Source organism: Erigeron canadensis, chromosome 5, assembly GCF_010389155.1.
Source record: "Erigeron canadensis isolate Cc75 chromosome 5, C_canadensis_v1, whole genome shotgun sequence".
Lineage (NCBI taxonomy): Eukaryota > Viridiplantae > Streptophyta > Magnoliopsida > Asterales > Asteraceae > Erigeron > Erigeron canadensis.
In genome coordinates this window covers 11,250,925-11,270,064 of record NC_057765.1, presented here as the reverse complement: position 1 = coordinate 11,270,064, position 19,140 = coordinate 11,250,925, and the positions used below count along the sequence as shown (strand labels likewise).

The following is a 19,140-nucleotide window of genomic DNA, read 5'->3' as shown; positions in this document are numbered from 1 at the left end:
TATGCTTGAGGACAAGCAAGGCTTAAGTATGGGGGGATTTGATATGTCCATTTAAATGCATATTTCCATATCATTTATAAGTCGTTTTAAGCTTAATTATGTGCAAATTATATGTATATTCGATGCTTTGATGGTATTGTTAGTGATTGCAGGCTTAGAACAAGTACATTGGCTAGAAATGGCATTTGGAAGGTTAAAAGATGCATTAGGATGATTCTTGGACGAAGACGAGTTGAAAAATACAAGTTTCGTAAAGCCTGGAAGCTTATGCGGCGCACAGAATTGTCTAATTTTGGTCAGGGAATTTGGCAAAAGTGCCTGTGCGGAGCACACAGGAGTCATGCGGCGCATATCGGGTATGGAAAGTCTAAAATATGGAAATTGTGGGTTTTGTGCGGCGCATGGAGCTTATGTGCGGCGCATAAAATAGGTCGGCTGAAGGGTTTTTGATTTTTCACTATAAATACAAGACCAAAACCCTCCTGTTCGATATACAATCACCTCTAGTCGATTTTAGGGTTCTTTGGGGCAATACTAAGCAGTTTTTTCGTCCATCAAGGTCCAAGGGTTGTTCGTGAGCTTCAAGGCATTCGGTTATCGATTTTCTTAGCGTTTACTTGTTTTCTACACATTGGTACAATATGTTCTCTTATACTTTTACTCTTTGTGCTTTGTTTATGATTATGAGTAGCTAAATAATTCGTCATCCACTGAGATGAAGTGATACATTGATTATGGTTGCATAATTTTAATCCTAGTTGATTTTATTAACGTTATGTCGTGATCTTAATGAATTAGTTTTCTTGTTCTATATTATTGTGCTTGTTGGTGATTCTTACATGCTTTGTCGATTGTGTCGGAAGTATATAAGTTTGATTTTAATTATTTGTCTAAGAGTAATTGGTGCTAGTTCATAGAGTGATAGTAAACGGCATAGTAATTCTAGGAAACGATTTGTTAATTGGATTTAATAGTTGATGGTGTCACATTAATTTCAAGTAGACATAATTGTTAATACTTAACCAAAACAAATTAATTAATTGGGTTAAATCTTATTAAATGTTGGTGGTGCCTATTTTCTAGGATTGATCTAGTTAGTTAATGGAATTGAATAGAGTGATAAGCTTGTCGGCCACCAAGTGAGTTTCTTTGTTTTAGTCTAGGTTATCTTGTCAACATATTTGGATTGGGTCTTAATTTAAATGCAACCTAAATTAGTGTATCACGGAGTCGAAAGTGGATGATCTTCTCATCCTATTTGATATAACAACAATTTTCTTTTCGATAAATTCTTAGGAATTTCTAACTCTTTCAATCAACTAACTTTTAATATAAAATCAAGATGACGTGGTGTCTTTAAAAACCAAAATCTTTTTAACTACATAAAACTCGCTAGCTCTTTGTAGTCTCCGTGGAACGAACCTTTACTTGCTTTAATCTATATTGCATACGAACAGGTCCACTGCCCGATTGTGTGTGGTATTCAATTCGGAGTATTTTTAAGGATTTTAATTTAACTAGATTTTCACACATCACCTATACATTGCATAATAATCACAAACGAAAGCATAATACGTGTGTCCAAACAATAAGACGTCAAGTAATGTATCAAATAGTGTGTGCTTGCGAGTGTACCGCACCGAAAGGGTTTGCTTGTGTGTAAATCGCACAAATAGAGTATGCTTGCGTGTATATCCACACAAATAAAGGATGCTTGGGTGTATATCCGCATAAATAAAGTACGCTTGCGTGTATATCCGCACAAATAAAGGATGCTTGCGTGCATATCCGCACAAATAAAGGATGCTTGTGTATATATCCGCACAAATAATGTATGCTTGCGTGTATATCCGCATAAATAAAGTATGCTTGCGTGTATATCCGCACAAATAAATAAGCACATGCATAACCAAATCCATCCACTAGTCCATCGTACCACAATCCAAACGAAACCACAAGGCACATACATTTCATATGACTTTACATTTAAGGAACCATAGATGCTTATATATAGGGTCACCCGCAGCCTTCTCACCACATCTACAACTCATTAAATGTATCATCGTCTTCCATGTATGTACAACTATCATAACCACATCACATAATCCAAATCGAAAACATAATCCAACAACAATACGTTAAACAGTCAAACAAATCAATCAAACAATCCCTCAAGTAATAAGACAAATCGTAACTCAAGCCAATCAAACAATCAAGCACGTATGTGTACACTTTTTAGCCCGAATCTCAATTGAGTAGGGAACACCTGCAATTTTGAAAAGAAATTGAAAAGAAAAAAGAACCAAACATGACAAACAAGAAGTTTCAGAGTTATGAGATAGCACCTGCAATTTTGAAGCACTTGAGCATTCAAATCTCAATCCATGATGAGTTACTATGTAAAAATAATATCGAGTTTCCCCCACTTTTAGAATAACACATGGCATACACCCTACTTCAACAACATCAGACAATAGGGTGGAGTCTTGCAGACTTATATCTGCAATATTTCATGCTGATAAGCAAATTCACAGATGTCGATTTAAGTAGAAACAATGTGTGTACGTATTTGAGTTATTACCAGTTGACTTAAATTACAAAAATATGCATGGTCCTTGGTGAACAACAAAACGTGGAAGCCAGCCATCAACGTCTGCATCATCAAGAGGAGCTAGTTCTCCAGGTAACGTTGTCCATCTCTATATGACATTTTAAGGGGATGACATATATTTAATAAATTGCAGCTGGCAACTTATAGAAATTCATATATAATGAGTTAGCTGATACAGTTCCAGTCTGTAAATAGCCTGAAAGACATGCAGCACGCAGAATTTCATCCGATAAGTTCCAACCTGCAAGTACATAAGAGGTGACATTAAGCAGGGAAAATACGATTTTCTTTTGAAGTTAAAGTATCACTACTACTTACTGAGATTTCAATTCTAATTAATACCTTAACTACTTAAAAATTTCCAAAATAATGTCGATCGTCAAATGTGACTTCCCACCTTGATCATAATGTAAAATGGTTCACTTTGACCACTACCCAACCTAGCCAAATAAACCAGATTTAGTATATGGGTTGTCTACTTTTTTACCTTCCACCAGCCCGCTATCTTAGAAAATGAAACATATTTTTAACTTAAACCATAACTCACCAAGTGTAGAGACCATTTAGTATATGGGTTGTCCACTTTTAACCTTTCATCAGCCCTATGCCAACAACAGCAACTACCCACCTCTTCACTCATTTATCTTTTCTAAAGAATCTTTTCCAAGACCTTGATTAAGGACTATTGTCAAAAAAGCCAACACCATGTCAAATGCATCGCCCCTTCTACGGTTCTGCATTTGAGTCACCTTTGATTGATTTTCCATTCTTTTCCAAAAAAAAAGGGTAGCTGCATTATTGTTATCTGTAACAATTTGTAAACATCAAATATGGGCGACTTTCTACCCATTTGACCATCTAAGTTGTGTTTCTTATTGTCTGTCTAGCGGTCAGAGAATGAACAGGTTGCCAATATCACCAAGTCCACGGCGGCTTTTGTTTTGTCTGGCCATAGGAACGACTGCCAGGTTCTTCTACTCCGCCACACCCAGTGCTTCACATTCACAATTTCAATCTTTTATTTAAGAAACTTCAAGTGACAAAATACAAAAAACACATTAATAGATATATGATATTTAATCAAAAAAACATACATCTAATATCAATTACCCAAATCCACTTTTTAAATTCACATCATTTAACCGAAAAACATATCTAAACTAAAAAAATATTAAAATAATCAAAACCCACAAGAAATTCAATACCTTCAATCAGAATATTCATTATACAATACCTTCAACGCCATAGATCTAAACTCAATCGCCATTCTTTCGATGTATGCAATATGATCAAAAAAAGTCGAAAAGATTTGTATATACATGATAGATTCATATATATATAGAGAGAGATAGAAATTCGTATGTATATATATATATATACCTGAACTAACATACCTTTTCTGCTTCATCCTCATCTCAAGGCTACGAATCCCTTTATTTCTCCACGCCTAAAAAACAATGAGATTGTTACCTATAAACTCGAAAATATACTTTATTAGGTGAATACAAGTATAGCTAAATATATGAATAAATCGTAAGTAGGTTGAAATTTTGTTTCATGCATTTTATCAAACATATATTGTACAATATTTAACTTGTACAAAAATACATACCATTAAATTCTTTTTTGGTGTTGTTTTTCTTTGATCCATACCATTCGACTTTTATACCTGTAAAACCCCCATCTATACAAGTTGCACGTGCAAGAAAGTCGGTGTCTTGCTTACTTTATTAAATCAGTTACCTCAATCAAATTATATATATATATATATATACCTCCAATCAAATTATATTACATACACCTCCAATCTTCGAATTCATGTCTCTGCTTTTTATATCTACGGCTCCAGATCTAAACATTAAAATAAATTAGGTATACATAAATAAATAAAAGATGAACATAAATCCTAATCAAATGTTTATCTTGAAACCCTTATTTGAAAAATCATAAAAGTAAAAACTTACCAATAAACTCCTTTTTCGATGAATCTGATGATGAAATCACACACACAAAAAAAGAGAAGATGTTGATGATCCAAGAATTTGTATCTGTGAATTAAGAGAGATGATGATGAATCTCAAAATTGAATAGATATATGTTTATAAATAAAATCAGATTTGGGGAAAAAATAAAGATTTGTATGGGAGAAGTCTTCCCTCTCTCTCTTCTGTCCCCTCTGTCTCTCTTCTTTCTGTCCCTTTGTGCCACCCTTTATCCGGGCCAAAGTATATAGTTTGAAAATAAGCCCACCTCACGCCCAAACCACCTCCAAGACACACTGCTACAAGTAAAAAAAACACACCAAAATGGTCATGCCTTATGTCATACCTCTAATGTGGAAGCCTCGAAATTTCGACACGTCACAAAAGTGACATACCCTCTGCAGTGTTCTTTAGTTTGAAAAGGGAGATTCATATTTATAAGAAAAGGTCAAACTATACAATAATTTGTGTATTACCTAGACATTGATCTAACATAAAATTATACATGATATTTATCTTTTTAAGTTGATTTTAATAAATTATTCTTAGTGATAACAATATATTACAGTCGTATACTATATTGTTATTATATTTTTTCATATAAATTTTTGTATGATCTATATATTATACGAATCTCTTATATAGATAAAACAAATTTTTTATGACATCACTATTTTCTAAACAATATTTATTTGTCATTATTAGATTTTTTTCATATTAATTTTTTTAATTGTTTTGATTTATGACATCATTTTTATTTAAAATTTAAACCATTTTCTAACTTATTGATGAAAAATATCTTTTCTAGCCTAAGTTTTATATAAACTAAAATGTAATTATCTATTTTTTTTCTTGAAACGACTATTTACCAATTTTCGAAAAAAATAATATCACCATATCTTTCGTATTAACTAGATTATTACCCGCATAATACGCGGGAAACATATATAATAAATGACATGTTAAATTTCATATAATATCATAAGTTGGCAAATATTTAACCAGGTAAGGATTAAACCACTAAAAAAATATGAAGTTACATTAGTGGTCATTTAGATTACAATACAGTGACTAGACATTTAAAAATGGATACATCATCTATTAGAGGTCTCACTAAGTAAGGCTTTCGTTTATTTGGATGTCTTTCATTCATCCGGATATGTCTAAATTGTCATTGTACTTGTGCTTTAACGTTTTCTCGAATAATGTAGTTATAGACTAAAATTACTAAGCAATTTAAATATCATATATATCGCATGTTGTGTTAATATAACTTAAAATTATGCATGATATCATTGCAATTTTCATGCAATTATCTTTTCTGATATATAATTGTGATAGCTTACTATAGACTCCATATATATTTGTTAGTTCTATATTAAGAAGGCCGGTTTGACATTTGGTCCGGATTTCAAAACATTAATTTAATAAATACGTTATTGTTGGGTCGAAAATCGAGCAAGTATAATTTGTTCAGATATCTGAAGCTCAGTGACTTGTATAGAATTCCGAAGCCATTTAGAATAAGTTTACTAAAGCTTCACTTCAGATCAAAATAAGCCCAAACTGAAAGCATTCATTTTGAAGTCGAAGACTAAAGACTAAAGAAGAGAATCATCTCAGAAGCAGAGCCCAGAGAAAATTCTGTCTAATCGAAGATTGAAGCATCTCAGTGTAAAGTACTTACACCACTTTACACTGATTACTAGAAAGCCTTTTTACTTTACCATTCTTTACCTGGATAATAATATTATCTCTGGGAAAGCTTTTTAGTTAAGTTAAATGGTTGGAAATAAAGTATGAAATGTCACATGAAATGACTTTCACACTTAACTTTAAAATACACAATTTAAGGAATCGATTTGAATTCCTTAAATGTATCCGAACCACGTATTGTACGGCCAAGTCCACATCAGCATGGACTTTGCCCATAAATACAAAGCTTTTCACAAATTGCAAGCAGCTTGAACTTTTGGCATTGCAACTTGTGAGATATACTCTAAGTAATTCTTACGAGTACTTTCAAGTTATGAGATCACTTGTATTTCAAGGTTGTTTAGATATTTTCACAAGTGTGATTATCTTTGTTCCGTAACAACCTTTGTATTTTGTTTATACAAATGAATAAAATACATTGAAAAGTATATCGTGTCTCAATGTCACATACTTGAACTTATACATATTATTTTTATATTTTGAAAATATAATTAACAAAAACGTATTACATTAGTAAAGAAAACTTTATTGTAAAAAAGTTATAATTTAGTTTTAAAGATAAAAACTAATGTAAAATATAAAAATATTAATTTTCATAACTATATCACTAAAAACATTAACTATTAATGTCTACAAACTTAAATAAAGAAATAATTATAATTTAAATTTATCAAAATAAATTTTAATCTAAAAAAGTTAAATAAGGTATATGAAATCATCATTTGATTTAATGACTCTAATTAAAAAAAGTAAGTAAGTAACTGCTCAGTGCCGCCTTACGCGGGTTTTGAGCCCCAATACCTCGACGGTGTATGGGGGAGGTTAAGATGTAGGCAGACCTTACCTCTACCTAAGTAGAGAGGCTGCTTCCAGTTTCTACCTAAATGGTAGAAAAGGCCCTCCAACCCTTACATGGGATGAGGATCGAACCCATGACCTCTGTTTCCAGAGGCAAGGGTGTTTAAGTTAAACTTAATATAAAAGTCCAGACTTCTCTAATTATATTTAAAGATATTATCAATTAGCCCGGGTATTACCCAGGTTTTTTAAGCTACTAGCTAAATAACCCGGGATTTTAATACAAATTTTGCTAATCAATAATCAATAATGTTTATTAAAACAATAATTGCAGGTTTGTTTCATTATTATATATGAAAAGTTGATATGCCAAATACTGAATCAAATAATGCAATAGTAATTGAATATGATGTAATAGAATATTTTAGCATTGACTATATGTCACATAAATGAGTATACGTGATAAAATAATACACGAGAATGAGAAAAAAAAGTTATAAGCATAATAATGTATTAAAACCTTTAATTGGATATCAGACAATTAACTTTTAATTTGCTTTACACCTTCATGTTAAAGAGAATGAAGTTTTTTATGAAAATTATTACTTACTCATAGTGTTCAAGAAGAAAAATCATTATAAAAGCTAAAAATTTCATAAAATAAACACAATTTCATAACTATATTTCTTCAGTTAAGTTACAATTTAAAAGAAACTAATAATTAAGCTACAAATTAAAATATACTATAACTCTATATTATTATTAATAACATTAGCATAATTACTTAATAATCGTGAATAACTACTTGTATAAAGGAAAATTTGATATAAAATTTGTGGGGTCTTGAGTTATTTGTAAGAGATATATTAATTTAAAAAGTAATTTGGTTTCCATATTAGAGTAAATTATATAAAGATCAAAAGAAAAAAAATCAAAAGATTTATGATGTCATGAATTTTTAAAACACTTGTAGGAAAGAATAAGAAGTTGCCACATAAGATTTTTGTCTAAAAAAGCTTCTAAAAACAGATCAAATATTACTTACATACTAGCTAATCATTCCGGGTTTAACCCGGGGCATATAATAAGAGTTTTGTGAACCAATTGTACATATATCAATGTCATTTGTGTCGCTAATTAAAATCTAGCCTTTTAATGAAATATTTTTAAAAGTAATGTTGATTTACTTATATATAAAGGATTTACATAATACTTTGATAATTTAAAATGTATTTAATAACAAAATGGTTTAGATGATGTTAATCTAAAATATCATGTATATATTAATAGACTTTTGAAAAGAGAAATTTAAAAATAGTGTTTATGACATCATAACTAAATGAATTGAAAAAAAAAAAAATATGAGGAAAAATAGTGTTTATTACCCAGGTTTTTAAGCTATTTAATCTATTACTTAGGCCCCGTTCATTTTTTACTTAGTATACTTAACAATTAAGAGCTTAATGTATTAAGTCAAAATTTATGTTTTTTTTAACTTAATAAACAAAAATAATTGTCAATTACCTATTTTTTACTAAATACATACAAATATTATTTATATATTCAGACACTTAATATATTTGAGTTAAAATAAAAATCTTTACATGGCCTAAAAGAAAGTATAGGAAATATTAAGTTATTAACCATAGAAAGGTGAAAATAAGGAAAGCGTGTAAAATACGTATCTTCATCTAAAGAACGATCCAACGGTCCACATTCAAAGTTGGAATAACAAAAATATGACCGTTTGTAAATACAAGGCCGTGTAAACTTCAATTCCTTATATAAACCCTACCATCCCCCAAACCAAAATTAAAAAAATAAAATTTCACATTCTTTCATCATATCATCAAACCCTAAAAAACCCAATTCGTAAACAAGATAAAAATCGAAACTTGCAAGAGACAGAAAGATCTTTGAAGAAGAACGAAAGCCCAATCGTAGGGGAAGCAAACAATAGCTGTCTCCAGCCGATTTTTTCATCAATCTTGAAGAGTATAGGTGGTGTTTTTGATCAAATTCACGAAGATATGACGTCTCACGAAATTGCAGTTCTTCCCATTCGACAACAACCCGTTAACGGTATAGATATTATTACTTCTTTATTTCTTGTAATGTGTTTTTGTCTTTCTTTCGGTTTTTATATATACATTATGTGAAATGATTTATTGATTTAAAGACTAAAGGGTTAATTTACTTATATATTGACTAATTATTGTTAATTTGTGTAAAATATGAATTCTTATTTTGTTCTATATTAAAACATGTGTCCTTGGAATTTGATTATATAATGTTAAGTATATGATGTATGAAAACATGAGATGTGGGTTTGTCATAAATATGATTGTTTTGTTGTTTACAAGTAATTTGAGTCAAGAGTTTTAGAAATCAAGAATTTGATTCAGTTTTAAACAGGGGTGACAAAGTGGGTGGGTCAGTCCGGTTGGGTAAGAAATCAAATTGGGTACTGGTGTTACTTTTAATTTTTTATGTATACTGATTTCATTAGCAACAATGGATTTAAGTGTACGTTTCTTGAAACTAGTCACAAAGGTTTATAATAAAGAATTGGTTCACTTTCGAGTTGTAGGGTTTGTTACTATTTATAGAAAGAATGGGTTTGAATGATTAGTTGTTCTTAAAGTTAATAATGGTACAGAGGTGTAGATTTAATGAATGGATTTGGAATCTTTCTGTTTTCAATCTACAAATTTAAATGTTTTAAATGGATTTTAGTAAGTAATTACAAATTGGTAGTAATATTTTTAAATATTTTTGCGATACAACGGTTTCTTGAATGAATGGAGTCTGTTTTTTTTTTGTAGCAGTGGTAAAGCAGAAGAATGCAGGACCAGTGGAGCGAAGGAACAGGCGAGCCCTTGGTGATATTGGAAATCTTGCGATTGTTCCCAGTGTTGAAACTGGGAAACCAACTCAGATTAATCGACCGATTACAAGGTTGATATCCATCTACTCTTCAGTTTATGACAAAAATTTGTTTTGTTCTTGAGTGAAATTTGATGAAATACTGTTGATTGTGATCAGGAATTTTCGTAAGCAACTAGTATCAAATGCACAAGCTGAAGCAGATAAGAATGTGAAGGTATAGAAACTTAATGTCACAAAAGCCAAATTAGTTAAAGGTTTTATGTATGTCAAAGGGTAATGTTTTTTGTTTTGTTTGAATCTAAATGCAGAAAACACAAGCAGAAGCTAAAAAGGGGGATGTAGCAAAGAAAAACAATGAAGAAACCCCAAAAAGAAGGTCACAAAAGCCTTCAAAGTCACTAACCTCTGTCCTTACTGCTCGAAGCAAGGTAGTTTGATCATTGAAGTATTGATTAACTTTAAATTCATTCATTCATGCCCCCTAAAACTGATTCTGAATCTTGTGTTCAGCTAGCTTGTGGGATCACTACTAAACCGAAAGATCCACTGGTTAACATCGATGAAGCAGATGCCAACAATGAATTGGCAGAAGTGGAATACGTTGAAGATATTTACAGGTTCTACAAGCTCTCAGAGACTGAAGGCGGTTTACGTGATTACATGAGTTCACAGCCTAATCTAAATGCCAAAATGCGAGCCATTTTGATTGATTGGATAGTTGAAGTTCACGGGAAGTTTGAACTAATGCCCGAGAGTCTTTATCTCACCATCAACATTGTTGATCGTTACCTATCTGTGAGAACTGTTCCCCGTGTGGAATTTCAGTTGGTTGGTATCAGTGCACTGCTCATGGCATGCAAATACGAGGAAATATGGCCACCACAAGTCGATGATTTGATTGCAATATCTGATAATGCATACTGCAGAGAGCAGATCCTGGCCATGGAGAAAGCGATTCTGGGTCACCTAGGTTGGTTCTTGACTGTTCCAACACCCTATGTGTTTCTTGTGCGGTACACAAAAGCTTCACTTCCTACTGATAGCAAGGTACATAATGAAAGTTTACACATATTATACCAGTTAAAATAAGAAAATATGACTGAAGAAACTAATGGCTTTTTTTTGTTGTTGAACGAACGTAGATGGAGAATATGGTGCTCTTCTTGGCTGAACTCGGGTTGATGCACTACTCGATTATAGTGACCAACAGCCCTTCAAAGCTAGCTGCTTCTGCTGTTTATGCAGCTCGGTGTACCCTAAATAAGACCCCGGCTTGGACTGAAACACTCAAGCATCACACTGGTTACTATGAAGATGAAGTAAAGTGAGTGTTTAATTTTGTCCCATATGGGTATCCTTTCATTTTTTTTCAACATCTAGATATTAAAAAATCTGGCAAATTTGTTGTTTTTTAACAGGGATTGTGCCAAGAGTTTAGTGAGTTTTCATGCTTGTGCCAGTGAAAACCAGTTGAATTCCGTTTATACAAAGTTTGTAAATCCTGAGAAAGGTACAGTGGCTCTCTTCCCTCCGGTGAAAATCTTGTAGCCGAGAATGGTACTGGTGGTCTGCCGTGAACAGGCGGACGTGGGTGCTGTGTTGTATCGATGTTTTGGTTGAGATCATTTTACTATTATGATCTTAATTTTTACTTACCGACGATTATATATGTTTTGTTTATAATACTTTGTAATTGGTAATACTCTTGTAATCGTGTAGAGTAATAAGAAACTCATCATTTTGTGTAACCATGTAAAGTAAAACGCAGTTTTTGTTCTTACACAATATGTCATCAGCTAAGAAGTTTATTCAAATAATTAATTTAAAGAAGATATATAACTTCATAATAACCACCTATTGTAGATGTAACATGTTTCATCATTAGCATAAACCCCCAAGTTCACCAGCTGTGCCATTGAGGTTTATGACTCATGGCCACCAAAGCAAGTTGCCTTGAGATTAATGTGCTCACAAAACGAGTAAAATCACCCAAGTTCATATGAGACAAAAAAAAAAAAAAAAAAAAAAGGAAGAAAAACGAAAACATCAACTAATTGACTTAACAACCATAAATCAAAACCAATGTAACTTAACAACTGCCGTAACTTTTGACTTAAGGAGGATTCACTACCCACATCCTTCAACTTACTTTCACTACCACAAGAATGAAAGCTTGCCCAATTCTTCGTACAATCCCTGTTTAAAACATCAACTTTCTTGAACTAATGACCAAAATTTTGATGTACTATGACTATATGAGTTAAAATAATTGGGATCAACAAGTTTAAATTCTAGAACCCATTTGTATTTGTACTTCAGCAAACATTATTGGGTACTTTGGAGTGTATACACTTTTCACAATGGCGGAATCTGCACTGACATTGAGAAGTATATACTGCCATAGAATGTTCGATTTTAGTGGATAGATTTGGGGTTCCCGACTTTCAACCTTGGCACCTTTAGTGCTAATAATTGCCCAATATATATTTACCTGGAATATATGTAGAGAGATGTCAATGAGGTCACTTGTGTTACAGATACGTGTATGGTTTGGTTTTACGTATAAGTGGACTGATTTTCAATTTTAGATTGATAGCATTTCTTAAGCTTCCAAATGGAACATTATAACACTGATGCTATTATATTCAAACAGAATCGATAGCAAATTATGAGTTTAGAAATAGGTTTGACTGCCAAAGTCAACTGCTCTTTACTTACGGTTTGCAGAGAGTGCTCATTGTGCTTAGAGATTGATTTTTCTTGGAATTAAATATATATATATATAGCTAGCCTAAAGATTGACCAGTTGGTGTATATATAACATAATAATCTATAAAAAATAAGTTTGCAAATAGGTTTGACTGACAAAGTCAACGATACTTTACTTATGGGATGCATAGAGATTAGAGAGTTACTTGTATTTAGAAATTGAATTTTCCAGCAGTTAGATATAACGGTAGCCGGAAGATTAAGCAGTTGGTGTATATATAAATGGTAATATTCATGCTGGAAAATATGAAATTCCTTTTGGTCTCAAATGGTAGTTTTTGCGTTTTTTGGTTTGTAATGTATATGCAGTTGTGACCTTTTCTTGATTAGAAATTGAAATTGTGCTTGACAAGGCTGTTTCTTCTTTATGAAAAAGTTAGAATTTTAAGTAGAAGCTGGGTTAAACGATTTGAAATTTTAGTTTTAGTACAAGTCAAATAGTCAAAACCCAGTATTAATTAGCATGCTCTTGCGATAAACCATGGAGACATCGATAAACAGGTTTGGAATACATGATTTTTATTCACAAGAAGACTTGGTTTGGTTTTCTAAGAGGAAAGTAGAACTTAAAATGGACATACTTCCTAATTATAATCAATCTTAATATCTCATTTTCTACAACTTTTGTTAATTCGTGTGGTCATTGTACCTTATAAGTTTAATCAGCCTACGATGTCAGGTAAGCATTGGAACAAAATACACTTAAACGAAGAACACACAAGTGCTCTTGTATTAGCTTGTTAGTAGTCAGGGTCAGCTTCTATATCTGTGAAAATGGAAGGAGTTTTGTTTATGGTATGACACATATAATACCGAAAGCCAAGAATCCACTTTTAACGATGTAACATTCTCTTTGTATCTCTTGAACACTTTTCAACCGTTTTAATAAAATTTGCTGGTAAAAAAAAAAAATTAGAAATTTCTTACACGAGACATTACTTTTCAACCGTTTATGGTAATCCAATATTCACTATCGGGGCTATTTTAACATATATAGAAATTTCTTACACGAGACATCACTTAGCACCACTCACGGGGATGCAGGTGTTAAGTATGGGAAAACAGACTTGAATCTGATTCACGAGGATTTAAGTGAAGAGAAATTTTTTAAAATTTTTTAAAATTGGAGCCTAAGAGAAATCTGAAGTGGTATAGTTTCTGTATCAGAGAAGTAGTTCCTGATCGAGCTGTGAAGAGTGTGATATGAATCAAGCTGCGTCATGAAGAAGATGGGCCTAATGGGTCCAGCGGTTTAAGGGTCGAATGGGTTAGCGGGTTAAGTGATAATTATTATTAGTTATTATTATTATATTATATTATTTATTATTAGTAATTACTTGATAAACAAGTCTGTCTATCTTTAAATAAAGTTGTCAGCCATTAGGGTTAGGTATGGAGAATTATATTATTATTGTTCTTAGGAACTAAGGCCGCTGGGGCATTAATCCAGAATCGGGCTACTGGAGCTTATCCAGATTATCTATCAATAGTAACAGCCCGACTTCTGTTGGCTGTGTTCGTGTTTATTGCTCTTATTTGTCGTGTGTTCGCTGTTTGTCTATCTAATGCACATCAATTGGTATCAGAGTCATCTTTCTTGCAACCTGTGGTAGGAAAAAAAGTTATTGTTCATCAAAACAACAGGCAACATGGAGTCTGGTTTGGAGAAGATTATGGCAATCAGCCAAGAAGGTACTGTTAAAGAATATTGCCTTTTGTTTCAGATCTTATTCGATCAAGTTAAAAATCTGGAAGAAATTTCTGAGATCTATGCTATATATCTATTCATCTATGGTTTAGATACTGAAATTAGGGAAATCTTTGTTGAATGGCATCAATATAGCTGCTGTAAGTTGAAAGGAATGATGTCATTGGCTTTAAAAATTGATTTTCATGGTTTGCAAGATTCTTTCTCTCCTTTTGATCCTACTTCTTCTCTTTATAAAAAAAAATTTGGAGTTTGATATTTTTAAAAGGAGGAAAACAGAGCTGTTTTTAGTGCTAGCGCCGGAGATATGAAGACGCACAAGGTACAAACTCAACAAAATCAGACCCTGAAGAAAGAAGAAAGGAGCCCGACGAATATTCCATAGTGGTTGTCAAACCTGCGGTGGTGGGAGATAAAATTGAAGACTATGGTAATCTAGGAGATGTTCCTGACAAATATGATTTTGTAGTAAAGTCTTCTAATCAGTTGCTTTGGGGCTGGTCCAATGAGACAAAAACAACAGAAGCTGAATCTGAGATCTTTGGTCAGAAACTTAATGCAACAGTTTTTGTTCTTGAGCATCAAAAACAAGCAATACTAGAGACGGAATTTGGTTGCAAAGGTGTCCGAAGAGAAGTTCATTATGAGGATGGCTACCCATGGGATCCGAGAATCACCGAAGCAAATTTTGAAGCCACACCTTGAGGACAAGGTGTGTTTTGGGGGCGGGAGTAATGATATGAATCAAGCTGCGTCATGAAGAAGATGGGCCTAATGGGTCCAACGGTTTAAGGGTCGAATGGGTTAGCGGGTTAAGTGATAATTATTATTAGTTATTATTATTATATATTTTTTAATACTAATTACTTGATAGACAAGTCTGTCTATCTTTAAATAAGGTTGTCAGCCATTAGGGTTAGGTGTGGAGAATTATATTGTTATTGTTCTTAGGAATTAAGGCCGCTGGGGCATTAATCCAGAATCGGGCTACCGGAGCCTATCCAGATTATCTATCAATTGTAACAGCCGTCTTCTGTTGGCTGTGTTCGTGTTTATTGCTCTTATTTGTCGTGTGTTCGCTGTTTGGCTGTTTGTCTATCTGATACACATCAGAGTGTCAATGAACTTGATCATGTCATGTAACTAGTAGATATGGGGCATTTAAATGCCTATATACAGCGAACACCTTTGAATGTAGGTTTCATCTTGCTTTCCATGTAGGAAAGGTTGACTATAAAGTTTATTTAACTTGAAACTGTTAGACAATGTGGGATCAGAAATCAATTCATCACTTCCCTAAGATACAAGGTTGAGACTCAAAGCCCACAACATCAAGAATCAAGAACAAGGCCCAAGGTCCATAATTAGAGTCGGTCGGTTTAGACCTAAGTTTCCATATATAGTTTTCAATTCTTGTATAAATAGAGATATCATGTAAGTCGATAAATTATTAATGAAAAGTAAAACACAAAAAGTTCAATTCCATTCGTTGACATGGTATTAGAGCCACGATTAATTCTGGCATCATCATCTACCTTTTAGTTTCACCATACAAATCATCAAAATCATCATCGTCAGTATTAAGCCACCATGGGCGATAAACCCGGCGGCTCTGACTCAGAGTTAGTCTTACAATTAACTAATCTTTTACAAAACAATTCAAACCAACAACCACAAATTCCAAAACTTTCCGATAATCTTACGATTAATCTGAAGTTAAACAGTCAAAACTATGCTTTGTGGACTCGAATGATTCGAGTCGCCATAGGCGGAAAATCAAAGAATCTTTTAAATCACTTAACAGACGTACCTCCTGAGAAGACAACATCAGAAAAATATGAAGTTTGGGAGCAAGAGACCTTATTGTGTTCTCTTGGCTCATACAAAATATCGAACCCATCCTTGCCAGAAATCTGACCGAGTTTTCACCTCCAAGCAACTATGGGATGCCTTGGTCACCACGTATAGTAGTGGTAAAGATAAGTTGCAAGCTTTTAACCTTCATGTCAAAGCCAATGAAATCAAACAAACTGATAAATCATTAGAAGACTTTTGGATTTCACTTCAAGGAGTTTGGGGTGAGATAGATCGTGTAGATCCAAACCCGATGAAGTGTGCCGATGATATCAAGAAGTATGCGGAGATTCGTTCTGAACAAAAATTGTTCCAATTTTTAAATGGGTTAGATCGGAAGTTCGAGTCTATCAAAAGAGAGATTCTTCGAACCGATCCCTTACCGGCGGTCGAAGCAGCTTACGCCACCGTTCGAAAAGAAGCCGCTCACCAGAATATTCTGGGAGCAACTCACTCCACCAGAGAATCGTCCGGTATTGCCACCGGATTAATGGTCAAAGAAGAAAATGGATTCGGGTTCGCCACCAAAAGGTTTAATCGGGTTCATGAAAATCAAAAACCCGTGGTTCCGGATGACAAATCAAACCTTACTTGTGATGAATGTGGTATGAAACGACATACCAAAGAACAGTGTTTCTGATTAGTCGGTTATCCGGCGTGGTGGTATGAAAACAATAAAGGCCGTCGATATAACCCATCAGAAAAAGGAAAACCCTCTACCGCTCGAACTAGCCCCACAAAAGAAGGCAGTAGCAGTGACGACCGGAAAATGGAGAAGGGCTTCGGTGGGGTAGCGGCGGCCGAGGTTGAAGATGGGGGAGGTTTTTCGGTGATGGATGGTAAGAAGAGAAAGTGTGTGTTTTGGCCAAAGGAATACCAGACACACACACATATAGCATCGGTTTCAAAATTGATAAAACAACCAAAAAATCTTTTTCCATTACCTATATATAATAATAATAAGTGTATAGGAAGTCCTAGTGGGTCATGTGTTGGGCTCGGGTATTCTGTTGGGCCAGGAAGACTAAATAGGCCAAGTTCATTAGCAAAGGGGATAGTGGCCCGATCTGATCACTCTAAATCAAATGGGTCATGGATTTTCGATTGTGGTGCTACCGACACTATGACTTATGATATATCAGGTTTTTCTGTTTTTTCGAAAGCTAGGAAAACTCATATTGAAGCTGCTAATAAGGGAAAAATGGATGTTATAAATGGAGGATCTGTTATGATTTCTCCAAACATAAATTTAACTAATTGTCTTTATGTTCCATCTTTGTCTCACAAACTTTTGTCCATAAGTCATGTGACAAAGGAACTTAATTTTTCAGTTCTCATGCATCCAACGTTTTGTTTGTTACAGGATATCAGGACGGGACGGATCATTGGGCGTGGTACTGAGAGAGGAGGACTGTATTATGTTGATGAAGTTACTCAAGGTGGCAGTGTCATGCTTGCTCATGGGACTAGTGAAAAAGAAGCATGGTTATGGCATAGAAGATTGGGGCATCCGTCAGTTAGTTATTTACATGTTTTGTTTCCAAAACTTTTTCCCTTTGAATAAAAAGATTGATTGTGAAACTTGCATTTTAGCAAAAAGTCATAGGCAAACTTTTAAACCTCGTAATACTAGAGTTGAATTTCCTTTTTCATTGGTTCATTCAGATGTGTGGGGGCCTGCACCAATTGTTGGAGGTAATAATTTCAAGTATTTTGTGATTTTTTGTTGATGATTGCACCAGAATGACATGGATTTATTTTTTGAAAAATAAAGATGAAGTTTATGATAGATTCATTGTTTTCTATAACATGGTTCAAAATCAATTTCAAAAATCTATCAAGATAATAAGAACAGATAATGGTGGAGAATATGTGAATTCAAAACTGGATCAGTTGTTTCAAACCAAAGGAATAATTCATCAAACTACTTGTCCTCATACCCCCGAACAAAATGGTGTAGCTGAAAGGAAAAATAGGATACTTTTAGAGATGACTAGGGCAATTATTATTGAGTCCTTAGTTCCAAAAAGTTTTTGGCCCAAAGCCTTAGCTACTGCTACTTACTTGACAAATCGTCTTCCTACAAAGATTCTCAATATGAAAACCCCTTTGAAAGTCCTCTCTGAGTTTCATAAGCTTCCATCGGTTCTTACTTTGCACACTAGAGTATTTGGATGCACAGTATTTGTTCATATTCCAAAATCCTTTCGTGATAAACTCGAACCTTGTGCTGAAAAATGTGTTTTTGTGGGATATGGGGTCACTCAAAAGGGGTATAGGTGTTATAATCCTAAAACTCGTCGTATGTTTACTACGATGAATTGTGATTTTTTGGAAACCAAGTATTACTACTCTCAAGAATTCAGTGGTCAGGGGGAGGAACAAAGTGACACACTGAGTTGGCTTCCATATTCATCAGAAGTTCATATCACTAATCCATTAGAAGTCCAGACTATAGATAAAGATTTACAGTCCTTCTCTCAAAGTGAAAACCCAAGTCCAGACCTGATATCCGAGGTAAGTGTTTCTGAACCAGTTAATGATATGAATGTTCCAGTAAATGACACACTGCAGGAAAGTGTTAATCCAGGAGTAACTCTTGAAAATGATCCAGAAGTCACTCTTGAAAGTGCTCCAGAAAGATATGTTCTCCCGCCAAGATCTACCAGAGGAATACTTGCAAAGCGATATTCTCCAGAAAAGAGTTCTCGATCTACTAAGTATCCAGTAGACAACATTGCTAATATTGCAGAAGGTGTTTTCTCCAAAGAAGCAAAGGCATTTGCAGCGAAATTATATTCAGAAGAGATACC

General features: G+C 33.6%; 1 protein-coding gene and 1 long non-coding RNA gene across 3 annotated transcripts; one reads left to right on the top strand and one right to left on the bottom strand.

The window, feature by feature from the left end:
- Nucleotides 1-2,309: 2,309 nt before the first annotated feature.
- Nucleotides 2,310-3,742, bottom strand: LOC122602409. Its single transcript, XR_006324248.1, has 3 exons — nt 3,159-3,742; nt 2,582-2,852; nt 2,310-2,500 (listed from the first exon to the last, which is right to left on the bottom strand). It is a non-coding gene; the product is annotated as an uncharacterized LOC122602409 (long non-coding RNA).
- Nucleotides 3,743-8,957: 5,215 nt separating this feature from the next.
- LOC122600486 (G2/mitotic-specific cyclin S13-7-like) lies at nt 8,958-11,744 on the top strand. 2 transcript variants are annotated; one of them, XM_043773207.1, is made up of 7 exons: nt 8,958-9,189; nt 9,936-10,065; nt 10,153-10,210; nt 10,305-10,424; nt 10,507-11,043; nt 11,139-11,320; nt 11,415-11,744. In XM_043773207.1, the coding sequence occupies exons 1-7, from the start codon at nt 9,138-9,140 to the stop codon at nt 11,542-11,544; spliced, it is 1,209 nt and encodes a 402-aa protein (XP_043629142.1). In that variant the 5' UTR covers nt 8,958-9,137; the 3' UTR covers nt 11,545-11,744. The 2 variants fall into 2 exon arrangements, with proteins under 2 accessions (XP_043629142.1, XP_043629141.1); XM_043773206.1 differs by having other exon boundaries at nt 9,933-10,065.
- The last annotated feature ends 7,396 nt before the right edge of the window (nt 11,745-19,140 follow it).